We start from the raw sequence: 21,682 nt of genomic DNA, 5'->3' as shown, positions 1-21,682 counted from the left end.
TAGACGTAATATCGTGAAATCTCACCTGTCTTGGGTACTATCCGTATAAACAGCTTTTTCAGTATCAGATAACGACATTTTTATTTTTTGTGTGGCAAAACGTTTGATGAACTTTTATGAGGTAATAGATTCTATCGCAGGAACGAAAGCACGCCATGTAAAGCTGTAGCTAGAATAGAGAGAAAAAAATGCCGTGACCTAAGGATTGAAGAAATGAGTACTGTCAAGTGTCTCTGTTATCTTTACTGCTTGTATGTTTCCTGCATTTAATTTTATGTCACGGAAAAGAGAAACTTGTTACCAATAAAGAGTGCATATTTTCTGAAGAGTTTTTATTCTCCTGGTCCCAAATAGCCCCACCCAGTATTAACTGTGAGTTTTTTCTGGAGGAGGCTAAGATGTCAAACAAGCCGACTGGGAGCAGGAGAGGCACTGCAGGACATTTCAATTTCTATTGTCCTGTAGATCATCAAGGCCTCCATTACAAAACATACACGTTCGAAATCCACACAGCGAAATACAGTGCCGTGCGACAGACGAATGCTGTGTGAAGAGGCGTGGCATTGGACTTTGGCTCAGTTAAGACCAAATAACATGTCTCACATTTCCTCAAACACACATGTTTTGCAGATCAGACGCTTGAGAAAGACGTGCGCTACAAAATGAACATGTTTTTGAAAAATCGACTTTTTTTTCAAACTTCTGATGTCCTATCTCAAACACTCGATCGGGAATGGGGGGCGGGGGCGGAGGGCGGGGAGGGGGGGGGGGGTGACTGCGCCACTATCAAATTTTTGCCTCGGTTCGGAAATACCGTAGAACCGGACCTGGATGTCTCGAGGCTAATGAAACAGAATAAATAAATAACGCCGCTGCTTTTGCCGCTGCGAGTTTAGAAGACTGGAGAAAAGCGTTATGTCGCGTTAAAAATTGCTCGATTAGTACTAGAGGAAGGATGCTTTGACGTACGAAGGAACCGACAGCGTAACAGCACCAGTCGGCGTGGACTGGATTAAACAGTCGTCGCCGTCGTACGGAACTGACGCGGGAGACGGCGATATTACAGTAAGCAAAGAAGCGTACAGCGGACCATCAGCCCTCCAACTCACGCACGGCACGGAACGAGGCCCACACGAGCCACTCACCGCCTGCTCGATTGGTCTCCGTGTCAAAAGAGGTAATACACAGCAGGCGCCACGCCACCGAGACTCCAAGTTTTGTGAAAGAGGAGCGGGTCCCTGCGAACATCTTTTGGCAAGAGTGGCAAAAGAGGGCGTCACTCGAGAGGAATTGACGTTGCTAACAAAATAAATTATTTGCGGCACGAAAAATTGGAGGGACCAGCCAAACGTCAGCAAGTGGCCGGAGCAGATTCTTCAGAACGTGTTGTGAGGCTGCAGCGCCTAGACGCCCGTGGGAACACCGGTTGCCAGCGGCTGCTCTGTCCACGGCAGCTGGGGGACACGCACCTCTTGCGGCCCGCAGTTGAAGTCCAAGCACTTCCGACATGTCGCGATACGTATAAAAACTCATGGTCGCTGTACTGAAGACAGCTTCGTCCCACATCTTCGCGGGAGACGACATATTTAAACCTCCGGGCGAGCTGGCTGTTCTCCGTTGGGAGGCGCCACACGTACACGCCGCCAGACGACGCTGAAATCACGTGACCTCAATGCGTACTACTCCTCGCACTGGCAGGTTCATCTTTCTAAGCAGCCGCTATTTAGAGCCCCCCTCCGTCCCCCCCCCCCCCCACACACACACACACAAATTCAGCGCCTCTGCAGACGTATCAACGTTAGTACGGAAGACTGGAGCGAGGACAGTTTCTCGATGTAGCGGGACGCTGATGTTGTTTTATTGATATTCTTTCTGGCAAGAACATTACTCTCATTATATACAACTCAGCACCACAGACGAACCTACAAGTATTGGGACAAGGGGGGGTACGAGAACAAAGTACTGTTATCCAAAATGGTGGCGATGACGTCATCGAAGATGGCAGCGATGACGTCATCCAAGATGGTGGATTTTAGCGGGAAGTTTGAATTTTGGCGGGAAAGTGGCACGCTCCCCTTCCCAATAAAAATCGTGCGAAGTTCAAATTCCAACATGATAATGTGGTACACCTACGATAATGGCGGGAAAAACGGACTAGTCTTTATTATTTAACCAATTTCAGGCAGATGTGTTCATATCCGTGCTGGCAGAGGGCGCTCTCCTGACATCAGGGGATGACACAAGTACCGTCATTCAAGATGGGTGCACCCAATGTATCCACCACGAGCTCCAGAGCTCAAGTGGCTTAGTTCATATCGTGGCCACCAGAGGACGCTACTGTGACGTCGTGTGGTGACACAAGACTGTCAGCTGTCTCTCACGCGCGCGCGTTATCACCGGACACGTGCGGCGCCACCAGCGTTCGAGCGCTTACGTCACACACGCCCGGCCGCCGCCTCCATACACGCGCCGGACATAGTCTGTGAATATGATAACACCCACATCGTGCATCTAACCTACCAATTACCTAAGTACGAAATTCCATTTCAATTTTAATCATAGTAAATCATTCAATTTACAATTTCAATATTCAATGATCAAATATGAAGTTCCACATTTTCCCACTATCAGCGCGGTGTACATTCGTGACCTAGCACCCCCATCTCCCCACCCCTAGAATGCTGCACTCCTACTGGCCACATGATTCGAGTTCATATAGGTATGAAAACGTGTTCGCTACACTTTGAATTACCTAGTTTCAACTACTTTTCAAGGTCCTCTTCCTAGGAACTGGCGCCGAGTTTGAATTCTGGCAGTAAAGAAAGGTCACTTGCGCTTTCGGTAACAACCTAAGAAAATTGTGGGAAAGAAAGGACACTGGTACTAACCTCATCCACCCGATCGTCACTTCCTCCTCGGAACTGGCGCCAAGTTTGAATGCTGCCAGTAAACAAAGCTCACTTGCGTTTCCGCTACCAACGTAAGAAAATTTCTCTAAACGAACCTCACTACCAGCACTAACCTAAGTCGCCAGACCGCCACCTCTTCCTAGGGGCGGGTGGTAAAAAGCCCGCTCTAGGCTGATGGAGGGAGGAAGGAGTCTACTTCATTTATTTGGGAGCAATTTATTTAGGGATGGAGTATATGTATCACAGAACACACGCTCTGATATGCCCCACAGCATACAGACCTGCAAAAGCTCATTTATAAAGCTCTACACGCACTCTTCCTAATTGTAAACTGTCATAAATAACACATTGCACAACCTACAGACATGCGAACCACTCATAAACAATGCGGAGCATTTATGTCCCAGATAGCCAAACAACTCCTAAATTGTCAAAATAATAATCCATGTAAAAGACTGCTTGCTAATCGTCAACTGTCGAAATCATACACCATCCATTCTTTAAACAATGAGAGGCAGCACCACCACCAAGTGTATTCGCCACTGAGTCCATAGCCCAACTGACTTAGTTCACATCGAAGCCATTAGAGGACGCTGTATGAGGTGCATTCAAGTTCTAAGGCCTCCGATTTTTTTTTCTAATTAACTACTCACCCGAAATCGATGAAACTGGCGTTACGTCTCGACGTAATCGCCCTGCAGACGTACACATTTTTCACAACGCTGACGCCATGATTCCTTGGCAGCGGCGAAGGCTTCTTTAGGAGTCTGTTTTGACCACTGGAAAATCGCTGAGGCAATAGCAGCACGGCAGGTGAATGTGCGGCCACGGAGAGTGTCTTTCATTGTTGGAAAAAGCCAAAAGTCACTAGGAGCCAGGTCAGGTGAGTAGGGAGCATGAGGAATCACTTCAAAATTGTTATCACGAAGAAACTGTTGCGTAACGTTAGCTCGATGTGCGGGTGCGTTGTCTTGGTGAAACAGCTCATGCGCAGCCCTTCCCAGACGTTTTTGTTGCAGTGCAGAAAGGAATTTGTTGTTCAAAATATTTTCGTAGGATGCACCTGTTACCGTAGTGCCCTTTGGAACGCCATGGGTAAGGATTACGCCCTCGCTGTCCCAGAACATGGACACCATCATTTTTTCAGCACTGGCGGTTACCCGAAATTTTTTTGGTGGCGGTGAATCTGTGTGCTTCCATTGAGCTGACTGGCGCTTTGTTTCTGGATTGAAAAATGGCATCCACGTCTCATCCATTGTCACAATGGACGAAATTAAAGTCCCATTCATGCTGTCGTTGCGCGTCAACATTGCTTGGCAACATGCCACACGGGCAGCCATGTGGTCGTCCGTCAGCATTCGTGGCTCCCACCTGGATGACACTTCTCGCATTTTCAGGTCGTCATGCAGGATTGTGTGCACAGAACCCACAGAAATGCCAACACTGGAGGCGATCTGTTCAACAGTCATTCGGCGATCCCCCAAAACAATTCTCTCCACTTTCTCGATCATGTCGTCAGACATGAGGAATGTGTTTTCAATGATTTGGACTTTCTAGAAATTGGTATTTGTTGCTAACGAACACTTCTCGGAGACACAAGTTATTATGTGGAGAAGAAACACTTGGTAGATTCGTGACTTTTTCCTGGCGATGAGTAACTAACAGCCTTTGATGAGTGGATACATTTGATAGGTGAGATGATTGGTTATGTTGCAAATGTGATCAATGGAGCCTCTGAATGAGAGCTTGGAGTCAATGATGAGGCCCGGGTAGTGTTGGTGTTCCATAGTAAGGCGGTTCTGTCTGATGTAATTACAACATCCTCAGGAATTCCCCGGGATTCAATTTTGAGGGAAGCTATTGAAATACTGTTGACGAATTATTTAATTAATTGTGATGATGGTTTTAATGTTGCCACGGTGACCTGAAATGTGTACGATCAGGCGTGACATTTCAGTCTCCTCATCAGCCTCCAGACCTATGCACTTCTAATTAATTATGTCCGTCCTTTCGCATCCATTTTGTCTCACCGCCCGTCTAATGTCGCCATCAATCATCAACAACACCAGCTCCCGTATCTTCCAACGTGACCTCGAGGATCTGTCCTCTCTCCAGTACTGTATGTCCTAAGTCATACGCCGATGACGCCACTTCCTTAGTCCTCTAACCTGCCTTCCGGAAATACCAGCGGTTCTCCAGATCCATCTAAGCCAAATCACCTCCTGGTGCAACCAGCAGCTCCTCAAAATAAACCGTCCAGAAAACCGGGTAATAATTTCAGTAGGAACTACCAACAGCTTCCGCCCCACAACTTTCACCTTAACATTTACGACCGTCCTATCCAATTAACTAACACATTGGAATAACGCTTGACTGCCGTCTAACCTGAGAACCCCATCTACTAACCATTCACAGAAAATCCCACAATACAGTAAAGCTACTAACTGGTCGAACACTGGGGCTGCACGTCTCCACAACCCTCCACGCCTGTAAGTCCCTGATCTGAGCCACCGCGTGCTAAGCTTCCCCTTTCTGCCACGCCCTACAGACCCCCCCCCCCCCCGCCCCCGCCCCGCCTAACTTGTCGGATGAACTCGGCGTCCTCTGCAGCAAACTCCTCGCCGTACTGGCACTAACCACCCTGCTCTGCCAAAACACTCACCCGATGCCACACCTGCACGCTCTCCATTTCCTCTCCCAACAAACTTTAGTCTTCTCTCCTTAGCCGCCTATCGGGCCTGGTTCAACACCCCACTCCTACCTTGTCAGGGCTCACATTCTCACCTCTCCCCTATCATCACATCCTAAGGGTTACTTCGGTACCTTATCCCCCGACAGCCCCCCCCCCCAAAAAAAAAAAAAACTGAACCAAACATCCACCCACAACAACAAAAAACCGATAAATTTCGTAATACCCTTACCTCCGACCATTTACATTTAAACATTTCTGTGCAAATATTTTAAACAATCAACAAATCAGCCTTCTATCTTTTAATTAACGACACTCACCATGTATGTTTTATTTTGTAAACACACTCAGTTCTTTAACGGTACGTGCTGCGTGTTATCCTCTTAACGTACTCTCATATAGCAGGCTCTGCACTGGCAGTCTGCATATCAATCACTGTGAACGTACGAGCTGCGGTGGACGAACATTATTTCTGCGCTGTTCCAGCACAGAGAATTTATGAACGTATGTTCGACATATTCTTTTGGTCATGTTAAACACACGATAGCGTTTACATGAAAATGGAATTACATATTTCCAAACCACTGGTGACAGAAAAAAAAGAGAAGAAGCACCAGTTGTCGTAAAGACACGCGTTCCTACACGACCGCTGCTGACTGCTCCACTCGCCCAGAACGCCGCCGCTACAGGTTTTCCCGCCGACGCGCTCACCACGAGAGCTCTGTCCACGTCTGCTTTATACCTTCCACTATTTGCTGATGTTCGCGTTTTCCTGCTTCACTTAAAGATTCTCGGAACAGTGCTCACGTACATTGAGTATACCTATTAGGAATCTTTGTTGCCCATCATAATCTACTTCTTCTTCTTCTTTCCTTTTTTACAGACTTCACTGTGCATAATAACACGCCCTCTGTTTCAGTGGGTCAGTTGATTTCTCTAATGCGGTACATACGTCTGAAGTGCTATATCGATGCGCAAGCCACGCATGTCTTCTGACTGGAAGAAATACACTGGGCGTAGGGAACGCCGGTCAGACAGGCGACAGCGAGCAAAGTGTAAACACCATGAAAGAATCTGTCGGTCGACGTGTGTGCTACGCATTGCGCATTACAGCAAGAAATTCCTCACTATACCACAATAGAAACAAACACGAAAATAGTCATATTCAGTAACAAACATCTCTTAACACTAGAAGACAATTTCCAAATTCAGAATATAATAACAAAAAAGAAACACGTAGAAAATGACCAAATGTTAGCAACCAAAGGTTATTTAAACCAATAGGATATAATATAGCAAAAAAATAAAAACTGCTCTACAGCCACAAAAACATTATGACATTAACGACGACATATCCATCCATGGTCACTCACCACACTACCATAAAAAAGTATGTTTAACAAAAGAATAATGAGAGTAAACACACACACACACACACACACACACACACACACACACACACACACACACACACACACAGACCAGTATACGTTTCCACAGCTACGAAAACAAAACGAAAGATTAGCGCATCCAGCAACAACAAAAATAAAGTGCGCAAAGTGTTAAGTGGATCTACACAATGTGAAAACAAAAATACATTTCGTGTCAGTGAAATGCAGTGTACCAAAACAGAACACCTGTATGTTGGTTCAAATGGCTCTAAGCACTATGGGACTCAACATCTGAGATCATCAGTCCCCTAAAACTTAGAAGTACTTAAACCTAGCTAACCTAAGGACAACACACACATCCATGCCCGAGGCAGGATTCGAACCTGCGACCGTAGCGGTCGCGACTGTATGTTGGGTTGGATTGTCTGGCGGAAGAGACCAAACAGCGGATTAGGGAAGGACGGGGAAGGAAGTCGGCCGTGCCCTTTCAAAGGAACCATCCCGGCATTTGCCTTGAGAGATTTAAAGAAATCACGGAAAACCTAAATTAGGATGGCCGGACACGGGACTGAACTGTCGTCCTCCCGAATGCGAGTCGAGTGTGCTAACCACTGCGCCACATCTCTGGGTCATACCTGTGTGTAGAAGAACGTTAGGAATGTAGTAAGCAGCAAAAGAAACGTGAGTAATGATAGTATTTTAATACCGTTTAAGAGGAGTAATTTAAAATCATGACAACTGTTTACGGTCTTGGGAAATAACTTCCTCAGGAAAACCATATCGTTCGAATGGTCACTGAAGATTCTTTAAAATAAAACGAAAGGGAATTGTCTAAGATTGACAATTGATTGAAATGGATCACCGCGACAAAAAGCGTTAATCGAGGCGGGAAACTGCCGACATCGCATCGTCAGCAAATAACGGGCCGGGTGTCACACGGAATGCGTCGGTGGCGGTGGCGGCGGCGGCGGCGGCCCGCCGTCTCAGCCTGACACGTGGGCCGGCCGCCGCGTGGCACGCACGTGCTCGCCGGCTGGGGGCGGCGCCTACCTTGTTCAGGTTCGTGTAGAACTTCATGGCGCCGCAGCGGCAGGTGTCGCGTCGTGTCGCGCGTTTCGTCGCTGAGGTCGGGTCGGAAGCGAAAACGTTCGAGTGGTCGAGTCGTAGTGCGGTCGGCGGCGTCGGTGGAGCAGGCCAACGCCCCGGGCGGCTGGCCGCCCCCGACTGCCGCCGCCGGCTGCGGCCCCCGGCCTGGGGCGGCGCGGCCGCGCGCTCGCGCATGCGCAGAGCCGCCGCCGCCGCCGCCTCCGCCACAAATACGCGCACCCCAGCTGACCTGGCGCGTCTAGCCAGCCAGCCAGCCGTGCCAACAGAAAGGCCACACTGCTCACTGCTCGCAGCATTCCGCTGCACAGCTCCTCGCTACTGATTCCGAGGAGATCACGTTGTGCACTTCCGCTTCCCACACTTCTGGCCGTTCGTTCACTGTCATTCGCTTGTCAGCCAAAATCAGATTACGAATAGGCCTCGATCTGTGGCGTCATCCACGCACACCTTCTTCAGTCTCGTGTGAATGTCCGTCACTGTCTCGTCCTCAGTGCACGGGACTTGTACAGCAACACGTTCCTTCACACGAACACAAAGAACAGCTGGAGTGCTATGACAGCGCCACTTGCGCAAACAGCATAACGCTAACAGACCGCAAAATATTCTCGGAAAACTTACTGTTTACTTTTGGCTCTCTCGGGGACATTGAAATCGTGCAGTTCAGTGCCACATTGCAGTGCCAGTTCTTGCGTTAAATGGTGATTTATTATAAATATGCAGTGTTAGAAGATGTACTTAATTACGATCGTGGCTACACGCCAGCACTTCCAACGAGAGGAGGCCGAGCAAGACGTGCCTGGACCATTTACAACCTGCACTGCTTGCACCACGGTCCCAACACATAAAGTAGGCCCCTCCAAAATGACAATTAATGCTAATTTCACACTTTCTCGCATTCTAAAAGGAGATTGTTGTAAATGTTAACTGTTGTAGTTATTCTCCTTAAACTCGATACACGAAATCCTCCACAATGCATCATGCATGCATACAAATATGGTTACAGTGCCAAACAGCTCATATTTCTTCTGAAAACAAATGAAATGTACTACAAATATTTTTGACACCTTGGAAGTCGTTAACGACATTATTCTAACTTTATAACAGGATTAATTAAATTTGGCTACGTTTGTATGACCTTCATGAACAGCTAATATGTAGAACAAAAGTAGGAATTTTCAAAAGAATTTATGTATTCATTTTGAAGTGATCGTCGTACCACGATACAGCTTTACAAGTGAAGTTCTGTACTTTCGTTTTACGTAAGTATTCTCCAGCCTTGGAGTGTTTGGTGAGCGTTATTTTTGCACTTTGTTTTTCACACACATCCCAGTTGACTCTCATCTCTGATGCTAAACACTGAATTTTGATAACTTACGTCACCACACATACGTTCATAGTGCTGTGGAATGTGGCGCCAATTTTCAGTGTTGAGTGAACCAGTAACTGACATAAACAGAGGTGTGTGTGTGTGTGTGTGTGTGTGTGTGTGTGTGCGCGCACAACAGAGGATGTTACGATGCCAGGTTTTCTTTGTGGAATTGTCTTTCTATAACTCGCTACTTGTGACAAATACTGCTTTTGCGTATTTACTGAAAACTTTCTCTCACGTTCCAAGGGAGCACAACAACATCCCCAGTGCCCAGTTTCAGCAAACACAAGAAGTCTGACACCAGACCGCGTCTACTTTGTGGCGCACAACATCGCAAGCCTCTGCGTTAGGCTCGCTGTTTTTCGATAAACAAAACACGACGCACCACGCAGCAATTGACCGAGTGGGACGGAAATCGGCAGATGTGATGTACGTGTAAAAGCAAACAAATGATTACAATTTTATAAGAATTTGATGTTATATTCAAGAAAAAGAGCTTCACAAACTGAGCAAGTCAGTAACGTGTAGGTCTACCACTGGCCCTTGAGTAAGCAATTATTCTTCTCGACACTGATTGAGAGTGTAGTTGGATGTCGTCACGAGGGACATCGTGCCGAATTTTGTCCATTAGGCACTTTAAATGGTGAAAATCCCGAACTGGCTGGAGGGTCCTGTCCATAAAGCTCCAAACGTTCTCAGTTGGCGAGCGATCCAGCGACCTTGCTGGTCAACGTAGGGTTTGGCAAGCACGAAGACACGTTGTAGAAAGCATCGCCGTATGCCGGCGGGCATTGTCTTTCTGAAATGTAAGACCAGGACGGGTTGCCATGAAGGGCCACAAAACAGGGCGCAGAATATCGTCGACGTACCGCTGTGATGTTTGGGTGCCGCTGATGACAACCGACACAACCCAGCTGTGAAAAGAAGCGGCCGGCCTCTCAGCCAGGCATCCCGACACTGCTCGACGCGTCCAGACGTTGTGCCGACATTTGCCACGGTTTTACCTGCTCCGAAGGGTTGGGTCCCTTGCCTCCCCCCTCCTCCTGCTCCTCCTTGCCGCCAGACCCGCAGTAAAGGTACTTACTGAGCCTTTCCGCTGGTTTTCTTAACACAGGACCAGAATCTCTTTGGATTTTCTGCCACATTTCTAGAGAGACTTTCGTTGCGGAAACTATTAAATGCATCTCGCACTGAAATCCGCACCAAATTTCGAGCCTCAGTAAAACTACGCCAATCTTGAGATTTTGCGTTCGTCTAAGTTATACGTGCCTTTTTCGGTGCTCCTGCAGCAGCTTTCTGTCGTGTTTTGTGTACCACGGGGGATCAGTTCCGTCTGATATTAATTTATGTGGTATGATTCGAGTGCTGTTGATACTATTTCTTTGAACTTAAGCCACATATGCTCTTCACTTACATAGTTTGGAAGGATTGGAGACTGTCTCTTAGAAAGACGTCAACCGAATTTTTAGCTGCTTTTATAAATAGATATATTTCGCATTTAGTTTTGGTGAATTTCTTTGTTACGGAATTGAGCCTCGCTCGACTGTGTGTTCACTAATTCCTGCATCAGTCGTGATGCTCAGGATTATTTATGGCTAAGAGATCAAGTGTGTTTTCGTAACCATTTACAATTTGAATGGCCTCGTGAACTAACTGTTCAAAATAATTTTAAAAAAGCATTTAGAACAACTACGGAAGTTGTTTTCTATCTACAATAGGGTATGAAAATGTATTTTTGTCACCACACGGAAGGCAGATTGAAGTCATTGCCAACTTCAATTGTAGGAGTAGCGTACCTATTTGTCGTGACACTCAAATTTTCTTTGAACTCTTCAGACCGGGGGTCGGTAAAAGGAGCCAGTTATTAATTTATTCCGGCTGTCGAATATAACGTCTACCCATACTATGTCACAGGAACTATCTGCTTGAATGTCGTTGGTCAGCTGAAACACACATTACATTATTTTTCCTTAAGTTGTACTTCTTGTTTCTGTTATAGTGCAGATAATTACAATTACGGCTTTTCCCTCCAAAACCTAGGATGCTTTCACTGTGATCCTCTAAATGTCAGAGCTAAACAATGTAGAACTACAACGTACGTTGCAAGCATAGCATTCTGTATTACTTCTTTTCCTTATTTCTAAGATTTTAAAATTGTACGTCGGCCTTAGCTGATATGTCAATCATAGATGTTCTTATCGTTATTTAGTGAACGTATTTTCAGTCATGTTTTGAACACTCTCCCGTTACACTTTATGAACTAATGTTTAGCCGCAAGGGATGTCGGATTTTAGAGAGTAAATTAATATGGAGTGCGTCGTTCTTCTTTTCAAACATTCACATACCCATTTCTTCTTTCATTATTGTGTTTTAGGCATGTAGTCGTAGTAATTAAAGTAGGTACAAATGCAGTGATCAGAAAGAAATAATTAGCGTACATTCGTATTCTCTTTACATCGTTCCTTTCTTGCTGCTCCCATGCCGATGCACTGTTTCTATCGCAATCAGTAAGCGTGAAAGGAAGCTACTGTACAGACAATCTATATTTATACTTGGCAGAACTAATTACATACTGACATGGTCGTCGGTATTGCTTTCGTTTCCCAAAAGTTATAAATATTTCGATTTCGGAAAAGAAGCTCTGTATTTCGCCAAGATGTCGAAGAAGAAGGTCCCTTACGTACTGGTTGTATCGAGTAAGATGTGGAGACGGCGGTTTGACGGACAGAAGAAGTGCGAGGAAGGGCGTCCCTTACTGAGGGATCGCTACTCAAGCTACCTGGCGAAGGGGCAAGTGTGGCAAATGTCCGGCGAGGCAAATGTCCGGCATTCGTCCAGACACGTCTTCGGCCTTAAATCCCATTGACTGGAGTGGAATTGTCTTCAGTGACGTGTTCCGCTTTGAAATGTGCTCCGACGACCAGCGAAGAAGCCGCATTACTATAAAAGGCGACGAATTATACGCTATTTGTAGAAAATGAAGTTCAAAACAGAGGATTGCCTACACGTAGCAAATCAATTTCTAATGTAATCCAGCGACCCATCTGAAGATTAGGCTGTAAGCTCTCGAAACGCGTCATCGATGGAAATTAAAGTGACTGACGTAGTTTGAGTGGATTAATCCGAAGGTGTCAAGCGCTCTGAATTGCGTGGGGACTAACATTTTATACGACTTATCACTCCTAATTACATTATAAAATTTATCAACATGCGAATATCTTTACGCAACTTACGCCACCCATTATCTTGCTCTGACTGAATCTTCATCCCCTTCAAATCCCATAACAGTTTCTCAAAACTGAAAGATGAGTGTAAGAAACTAAAACTCAGACAAACAAACTACTGCGTCAGTTCACACCGTGATATCGCCGAGGGACGGATCAGCAAAGCGGAAAAATAAATGCGGAATGAGCAACATCTTTCTGAGCATAATTTTTCCAAGTCAGTGAATTCCGTTAACGGTAAGCAGATTCCGTACGGGATGTTCTCTCTCTTTCTCCATTCTGGTATGCTGTACTGCACAGCAACGAATGGACGAAAATAACATAGAAACATAGAAGCAAAAGAGAAAGCGCGGGAATTAGAGGACGAGGGAGAGAGGGCGAGGCGGAAATAAAGGGTGCAGAGAGGCTAGTCGGACGCGGACTCGCACATTTAAATAGTGGGAGAAAAGCTCATAACACACATTAATTCGCGGGCCGTAGCACGAGTTGTTTAATTTCTGCCTCAAGTCGAAATCGCTTTCTGGGCAGCTGCTAGCTTTTTACGGCAGTCCAACTCGTGCAGTTTCGGAGCGCGCAAATTCCTCTACAGCTGGATCCATTACCCGGCCGGATTGAAAACTCAGAAGACTTGAAATTTGGCCAACAGAACTGCAGCCGAGCCTGATGCCTCCCGGGGAGTGGAGCTCGTGGCCACGACCGTCAAACAGCCCATGAAGATCAGAAAATACTTCGGCGTGTTTAAAAACAGCTTAACCACTTCACACTACGTGTATATCAAGGGAAAACAAAATAGTGAAACAAAGCGACTGTCAACAGCACACGACAAAAGTAAATGGGCACTGAAACGTGTGTGTAACTCACAGCGACACATTAACATCCAGAATTCTTCAGAGAGCACAAGAAAAAGTAAATAAACAATGTTGTAAGCCCGCAATACAATCAATAAGTAGAATATCACACCAAAAAATTTTTCAAACGAAAACCTCACGGAATTTTACTGATGTCCACAGGCCACTTAAAAAAAAATATTAGCAAGCAATCAATAGCTGAATACTGCTCAGGACAGACCAACTACAGCAATGACAAACGTCGAAAAAAGGAATTTGCTCTAATTTATCTGAATACATAGTACAAACACATAATACCAAATCAAATAGGGATAATGCAGGAGTAGCTTTAATAATCAATAAAAAAAATAGGAGCCCGGTTCAACTACTACGAACAGCATAGTCAACGCATTATTGTAGCCAAGATAAACACGAAGCCCACACTTATGACAGTTTATATGCCAACTAGTTCCGTAGATGATGAAGAGATTGAAGAAATGTATGATGAGATAAAAGAAATTATTCAGTTAGTGAAGGGAGACGAAAATGTAATACTCAAGGGGGGGGGGGGGGCTGGAATTTGATAATAGGAAAAGGAAGAGAAGGAAAATTAGTAGGTGAATATGGAATCCGGGTAAGGAATGAAAGAGGAACCCCTTGGTAGAATTTTGCACAGAGGATAACTTAATCATAGATAAAACTTGGTTTAACAATTATGACAGAAGACTGTATACGTGGAAGAGGCCTGGAGACACTGGAAGATTTCAGATAGATTATATAATGGTTAGACAGAGATTTAGGAAACAGGTTTTAAATTGTAAAACATATCCAGGGGCAGATGTGGACTCTGACCACAATTTAATGGGTATGAACTGTAGATTAAAACTGAAGAAACTACAAAAACGTGGGAATTTAAGGATATGGGACCTGGATAAACTAAAAGAATCAGAGGTTGCAGAGAGTTTCAGAGAGAGCATTACGGAACGACTGACAGGAACAGGTGAAAGAAATACAGTAGAAGAAGAATGGGTAGCTTTGAGAGATGAAATCGTGAAGGCAGCAGAAGATCAAATAGGTAAAAAAGACGAGGGCTAGTAGAAATCCTTGGGTGACAGAAGAAATACTGAATTTAATTGATGAAAGAAGAAAATATAAAAATGCAGTAAATCAAGCGGGAATTGGCCGCACACCACAGAGCCACGGTGCACCACGTATAGGGCCGATCACAGCTGTGCGAGAGGCGGCAGCAGCAGCACCTGCCCCCGCAGCGCCGTTAGCCCTCTGGCGCCCATGGGCAACTGAGCCGGCAGAAGAAGACGAACAAGGGCACCTGCCTCCCACCTCATCACGGGTCGGTAATGGGGACTTCAGACCCCAGGGGCCATCGCCGCGGCCCGGTTGTTCCCGCCTCCGCCTCCACAGACAGGTCGCGCCCGCCGTCAACGAAAGGTGTGTGTACCAGAGTGCATACCCCTCCCTACAGCCGATGCATCCTCACCAACCCCATCATCGGCAGGATGGACTCCTAGCTGTAGCAGTAATACTAGTAATATTGATTACCCTGTGGCTAGTGCTAGTACCCTCAACCGTCCTATGGATGGTGAAGGACATCAGAATAATGGTATAATGACCCCTGTAGGATAGTCATCAGTTGCTAGGGCTTTTGAGGGGCGCATCTCATTCACAAGGATTGAGAATCTGGGAGGGAGGTATAGCGACCCTGTCGGGTTTTTGGAAGCGTGCCTCGCTGTCTTGGAGACCGAGCTCCTCAAAGTCCTACGCGATCCGAGATTTAAAGCCATTAAATGCAAAGCAGTACTATGCTGAGAGTTGAATCACCCACCTAAACATCCAGGTGATACAGTGGCTACAACTCTGCACTATATATGGGGTGCTAATGGTGTTATTTCTCGGAGCACATCCATTGCTGGGTGGTATCAGGAATCCACCTTGAGCACTATTATGACCCGATTTTCCGAGAGAGAAGTGCGTGGGTTCGCTAAAGCGCTCAGCCATATGCCACACCTTGACATCCATATACAAGTCTATGATCCAGTGAATGAAGGGTCCAGTTATATTAAGCTCCCTGAGGATATGGCTAACAAGAAGGCATGCATTAATGTCGAAAATACAAAGGATCAAGCTGGTTGTCCCATAAAAACAGGGGAGAACTGCCGGATGTGAGTAACGTCCTGCCACGATATTTCGGCGCAGAGTCTTCTGGCCATCTTCAGGTGAGTACCACTGTAGTAGTACTGGCGAGTACGCGCTGAGCTCTGCTATTTAAAGCCATACTGAGGTGACATTGCGCATGCGCTGCTCAGCGTTCGCGTTCATAACATCTCCGTGCGCTGCGCCTCGCGCCCTCCACGGTGGCGTATCGATATCAGGTCGATATGTAGATAACTACGTCGACTACGAAGTTTCTCTATAACAGGATTCCAAGGAGAATTTAGCTTATAACTGCTATCTCGATTGATGAGAGTCTCGTTGTCAGACAATCTTATTTCCACAGATTCATTGATAATCGAGCTCCGAAAGTTTGATGTATGGGCCAAAATTTTTGTGTCGTTGTAATTCATGGAACGGTCTGTGGAAATACAATGTTCGGCGATTGCGGGACTTGGTGGGTTGGAGAAGGCGAGTATGCCGTTTGTGTTCCACAATGCGTTCCTGCACAGTTCGTGTTGTTTGCCCTATATATGATTTGCCGCATTCACGTGGAATTTTGTAAACACCTGATTTACGCAGGCCCAGGTCGTCTTTAACGGATCCCACCAGTGATGAAATTTTGGAAGGAGGGCCAAAGATGACTCTCACTTGATACTTTCTCAATATTCTACCTATCTGTGAAGAAATATTCCCAATAAATGGTAGATAAGCAGTCGACCTGAAGGCCTCTTCCTCTTCCTTGTTCCGTCGTTTGTAGGTCTGCATCACTCTGTTCATTTGCCTAGTTGAAAAGCCATTCTTCAGAAATACTTTTTGCAGGTGTTCCAGTTCCGCTTGAAGACTGTCGGCGTCAGAGATGGTATGGGCACGGTGGACCAAGGTTTTGAGAACGCCCATTGTTTGTGCTGGATGGTGGCAACTAGTAGCTTGTAGATACAGGTCTGTATGAGTGGGCTTTCTGTACACCGAGTGACCAAGTGTGCCGTCACTCTTCCGTCGCACCAAGACGTCTAAAAATGGCAGACAACCTTCTCTCTCTACCTCCGTGTTTTCATGTATGGAGTTCATGTGACGTAAAAATTCTTGGAGACGGTCCAGACCATGAGGCCAAACTATAAAAGTGTCGTCAACGAATCACCAAAATACTGTCGGTTTAAAAGTGGCGGAGTCGAGTGCTCTCTCCTCAAAATCTTCCATAAAAAGATTGGCCACCAGGGGAGACAAAGGACTCCCCATGGCGACACCGTCAGATTGTTCGTAAAATTCATTGTTTAATACAAAATATGTAGAGGAGAGAGTGTGCTCAAACAACGCTGTGATGTCGGCACCAAACATATTGCCAATGAGGTGTAGTGTAGGCACCTTTGTGAAAAGAGAAATCACATCAAAACTGACCAATAAGTCGTTACTTTTCAGTTGTAGTGACTGAAGTCGGCTGATAAAATCTCTAGAATTCTTTTGTGATATGCACACTTGCTTATCACTGGTTTGAGCAAAGATGCCAAGAATTTTGCTAGGTCGTAGGTGGCTGCTACAATGTTACTCACAATTGGATGTAACGGCACATTTTCCTTGTAGATCTTAGGCAGTCCATATAGCCTAGGTGGAACTGAACTGCTTGGTTTCAGTCTCTTGATGACCTCCTTCGGTGGAGAACTATTTGATAAAAGTTCTGCTGTTTCTCGCACCACTAGGATCGTGGGATTCTTATTGATTTTGCGATAGGTTGAGTCACATAATAAAACATTCATCTGATTAATATAGTCATCCCTTGGTATGGGGACAGTAGCGTTTCCTTTGTCAGATTTTAAGACTACTGTATCCACATCTGTTCGTAAGTTACGGAGGGCTAACCTCTCCATGGGCGAGATGTTGTTCTTCATTGGTGCACCCCTTGTCAATACACGGCAAGACTCTCGACGAACTTCCTCCGCTTCATCTGTATCAAGACGGCGTACAGCTTCTTCGATGGCACTGATGAAATCCACTAGTGGCGGTGAAGCAGGTATGTGAGCAAAATTCAGTCCTTTTGCTAGCACAGACACAGTCGCGTCATCTAAAGTTTTCTCTGTCAAATTAACAACAGATCGTCGAGTTGGAACTTCCTGCTGCATCTGCTGTCAATCTTTGCAGTTTTCCTCGTCACAGCTTTATCATGGCTCCAGCTTGCTTTAGCCCATGTCACACCATCCACCCAGCCCCACGACAGAGAAGACAGTCTTGCTGCCAATTCCAAATGTATGTGGAACATGTCCTTTGACACAGAATCCAATTCACGCCGACTGAAACGAATCCTTTCTCTCACCAAAGCCGTGCTTGCTTTACGTTTGATGTTGTTTGCAGCAGCGGTATTTATGAAATGCACAATTTTGGCAAACGTTGAAATAATGCCCTTGTCTCTGCAACTTAATAAGAATATCAATGAGGTCAGCAGCCTCGCTCTTCTTTCACGTAACTTGTCATCGCGAAATGCTCTAGGTACGGAGCAGTACCTGTCCCTTTATACAGCTCGCTGCACAACACCTGTGAGTGGGCAGTAGTTGATCACACGGTCATGTAGAACTGGAGCATACGCGGCAGTGTGTTCTGGGAAATTTGTCGATGATTTAAATTCAGTTCACACATCTCTAGGTCCAGACTTAATTATCACATTCAGTATATTACGATGATCGGTGAAAGTTCTTTGAACTTATGCGGACTGAGTAGACACCCTCCTCCCTCTCCTTCAGCAATTTCATAGTAAGAAGCACGAAATCTTGCATACATGTCATACGATACACTGCATATGTTTTGATTCCACTGTAGATGTAGATAGTCATATGGGTAGAATTCTGAATTGAGGTAGACTTTGGCATTAGTTAACTTGTAGTTGTCAAACACAGTGGGATGGTTTGCTATATTACCTCTTCTATTAGTCTGAAACGCAAGTATGATGAATCTAGGTGTTACTAGAGGGCTGGAGGTTTTAATAGCCCATGTTTGTCTGCTCGCAGTTGGTAACACTGGGTATTCGAAAATCTCCCCTGAGCGAAATGTAAATGACAGAAATGTGCCTGAATTCAGGACTTTTAGAAACTTCATACGCTCCTCGTCTGATGCACTGATGCGAGGTATTTTCCATGTTATCTTGCTGATTGTGATCACATTCTCCTCTTGAGGTCCTTGAACATATGAGTTATTGCGTGTCGCACTCCACAACAGAATGAGTTCCTGTTTAGTGTTCATAATAATCTGTATCATGTCCTCAAAGTTCCCCATAAGCATTTTTAGAGGTATGCAAGATGTAAAGCGCTTGTACTCTGCAACTGTTCTATCCTCTGGATCGTCTATGAACCATCCTGCATTTTCTGAACTATGCACATCTGCTGGTGATGCCGAGACGTATGTTTTAAGGATTGACGTTATGCGAACATTACATGTGCGGTCGATCTCAGACCTGTTGAGTTCACAGCATATCTCTTGGAACAGGAATGATAAAGTGTTACGTGTCAGCTTGCATCCCACTGTATCGCTGCTCTCGGTTTTCTTGAATGACCCCTCTAGATATAAGAAACTCTTGCAAGGAAGCGTGAGTGCGTCTTCGTCCTGGATGACAATCCTGATTTCATCATTCTTGTTAAACGTGGTTGAAGCGCAAGGTTTATGAGAGAAGTATTCCTGACATATAATTCTCTCATCATGCTCTACCGGACGGGTTATACTGAGTGAGGACGTCATTGCGCGGTTTCAGACCAACTGATTTAAGAAACTCGTAGTTTGCAGGTGTTATCACTTTGTTGCTCAGTAACAAAGTGGCACGCTGTGGATTGCGTGCACTTGTTTTACACCGTACGCCCATCCTGCCTTAGATGTAATTGTACAATGGTTTCGTCACCACGAAAGTCGACAAGTTGATTATTCTGGTCCACAATACGCAGCTCCAAATAGTAAAATGTCTGAGCTTTCACTGGAAGGTATATTGCATTGGCAGGGCTCTTAACAATCTCATACCCTGTTGCAAGTGAGGGGAAGAATCCGTAAATAGTGTGAATCAGACTATCGTTGAGATAGGAGTTCGTTGCAATGTTACAATCGACACGGATTGTACTGATGGGGAGTATGTCCACTGTCTGATCTGACTTGTAAAATTTACTTGGATTCTTCTTCAAAATCTGTCCTTTTGTGAAACCTCGCAGGCGTTCTATTGAACCTTTCTGGTTGAAGTCCGTATTTCAGACTTAAGTGTATTGATGTTTGCACATAGTTCAATGCCTTTTCCAGATTGTTTTAAGACTTTGTTTAAATCGTCGATATCGTATGCACCCGGTTCTATTTCCACAATATCTTTTTCACCATTAATATCCAGATGAAGTTCACTGTTAGTCTCTGTGATATTTGGGATTCTGTTGTACATCTTCAGTCCAATCAATGCAATACTCCATTCACCAACACTCAAATCAATTGGTGGGAAGTAATTTGTACGCAATACAGATGATCGTTCTTTTAACATCAAAGTGTACGACATTGCATCTGAACCTCAACTGACTAATGAATGTTTAAACCTCCTCCTTATATCGCATGCTTCTTCTTGTTATTTGTGAGCGTCAAGAGAAACACGATGTATAGATGTCCACAAAGGTGTGTATTAAAGTCCTAATAGCGTCGATGATTGTAGAGCACACGTCTTTTGTGAGTGAAGTGTCCTTGTAATTCTTCTGGTGGCTGCAGGTCACCAAATGAGTCGAAATAGTAGACGGTAACCACATTATGCATAACATATGATACCCAGTGGGTGTCGGGACCTCCAGCAACAACCAAATTCACAATACCTCATTCACTAGTTTTCCACATAGTCTTCAGTAATGTATCAGGCATAAACACACCACGGAATCTTGGTATCTTTAATTTGTCCCTAACAAACTTAAGAAGATCTGTTTTTGTGAGGGGTCGATCTGGTAAGACCGCTAATGGTCTTTTTTTATTATTTATGAATAGACCAAGCCCTTTCCTGTACGGTTTGAAGTACAGACCTTTTCCGATGGCTGCAGCTTCCATCATGCAGTTTTGTCTTCTTGCGTCTTCTAACTGTGCTTGGGAGTTCTGCGCGTTCTTGACCGTTCGAGCAACAGCTGCAGCACCACCAGCGAGGGAACCTACCGCCGAGAGCACGGAGAGGGCCGGGATGAGAAATGGAAGAAAACCGCCAGATGTCTTGGGTAATGGCAGAACTCTAGGTGCTTTAAGCGATCCTCTTCTTCTTCCTCTTACCGCATCTTTCTGCTTCACTGCGTTTTTAGCTGCATACATCGCTGTCAGGATACAGTTCTTCAAACAGCCCTTCTTGTTCTTCTTCTTGCTCACCGTGCAGCATTCATAACTCGATTGAAATTCATCACTCCTTAACCCAACTTAATTTTTCCATGCCTGGTTTTATCAACTGCAAATGATGATGATGCGTTGACCTACACCAATATCCCTTCTTCTCCGTATCGCCTTAGCCTTAACAGTTAAAATCCTATTTGTAGAATGAAGGCTTTCACGACCGGTTGACATGGCTGTTTATATACTTTCCGGGATGCGAGGTCGTGGTCCAAGAACTTTTCCGCTCCTTACGTTTCGTCCAGGACTGCGCTGGACTTCCTCAGAGGCGCTGCTCCGCTGAGTCTTGCCGAGTCGGCAAGACTCAGCGGAGCAGCGCCTCTGAGGAAGTCCAGCGCAGTCCTGGACGAAACGTAAGGAGCGGAAAAGTTCTTGGACCACGACCTCGCATCCCGGAAAGTATATAAACAGCCAAAATCCTATTTGCAATGTGACGACTTGATGGATCTTTATTTGCAGCATATGGAATGTCGTGTTCTATACATGCTTCATCGAGCAGATTAGCTCCCTTATCACCTCGCGCCAAGCATTTCTGAAGCTTTGTCCCAGGTCCACACTAGTTATACCCAGGGACGTATAATTCCACTGGCAGTTTGTCTAGAATACCACCACCTCCTCTAATGCGTCTCCTAGCAC

The 21,682-nt window shown here is 45.4% G+C and overlaps 1 protein-coding gene across 5 annotated transcripts in view; it reads right to left on the bottom strand.

Moving 5' to 3' along the window:
• The window catches only part of LOC126164718 (tight junction protein ZO-1), a 736,986-nt gene that overhangs the window by 500,551 nt on the left and 214,753 nt on the right, over nucleotides 1-21,682 (bottom strand). Inside the window, exon 1 of one of the 5 annotated variants that reach the window (XM_049920264.1) lies at nucleotides 8,040-8,213. The exons of the other annotated variants lie outside the window; for them this stretch is intronic. Coding sequence (XP_049776221.1) covers nucleotides 8,040-8,066 — 27 coding nt within the window. The 5' untranslated portion in view covers nucleotides 8,067-8,213. Of the gene's footprint in view, nucleotides 1-8,039; nucleotides 8,214-21,682 lie in introns of those variants that run through there. 5 annotated transcript variants of the gene reach the window in all.

Source organism: Schistocerca cancellata, chromosome 1 (genome assembly GCF_023864275.1).
Source record: "Schistocerca cancellata isolate TAMUIC-IGC-003103 chromosome 1, iqSchCanc2.1, whole genome shotgun sequence".
NCBI classification, from domain to species: Eukaryota; Metazoa; Arthropoda; class Insecta; order Orthoptera; family Acrididae; genus Schistocerca; species Schistocerca cancellata.
Note: the sequence above shows the minus strand (reverse complement) of the source record. Positions and strands in the feature narration are given on the sequence as shown.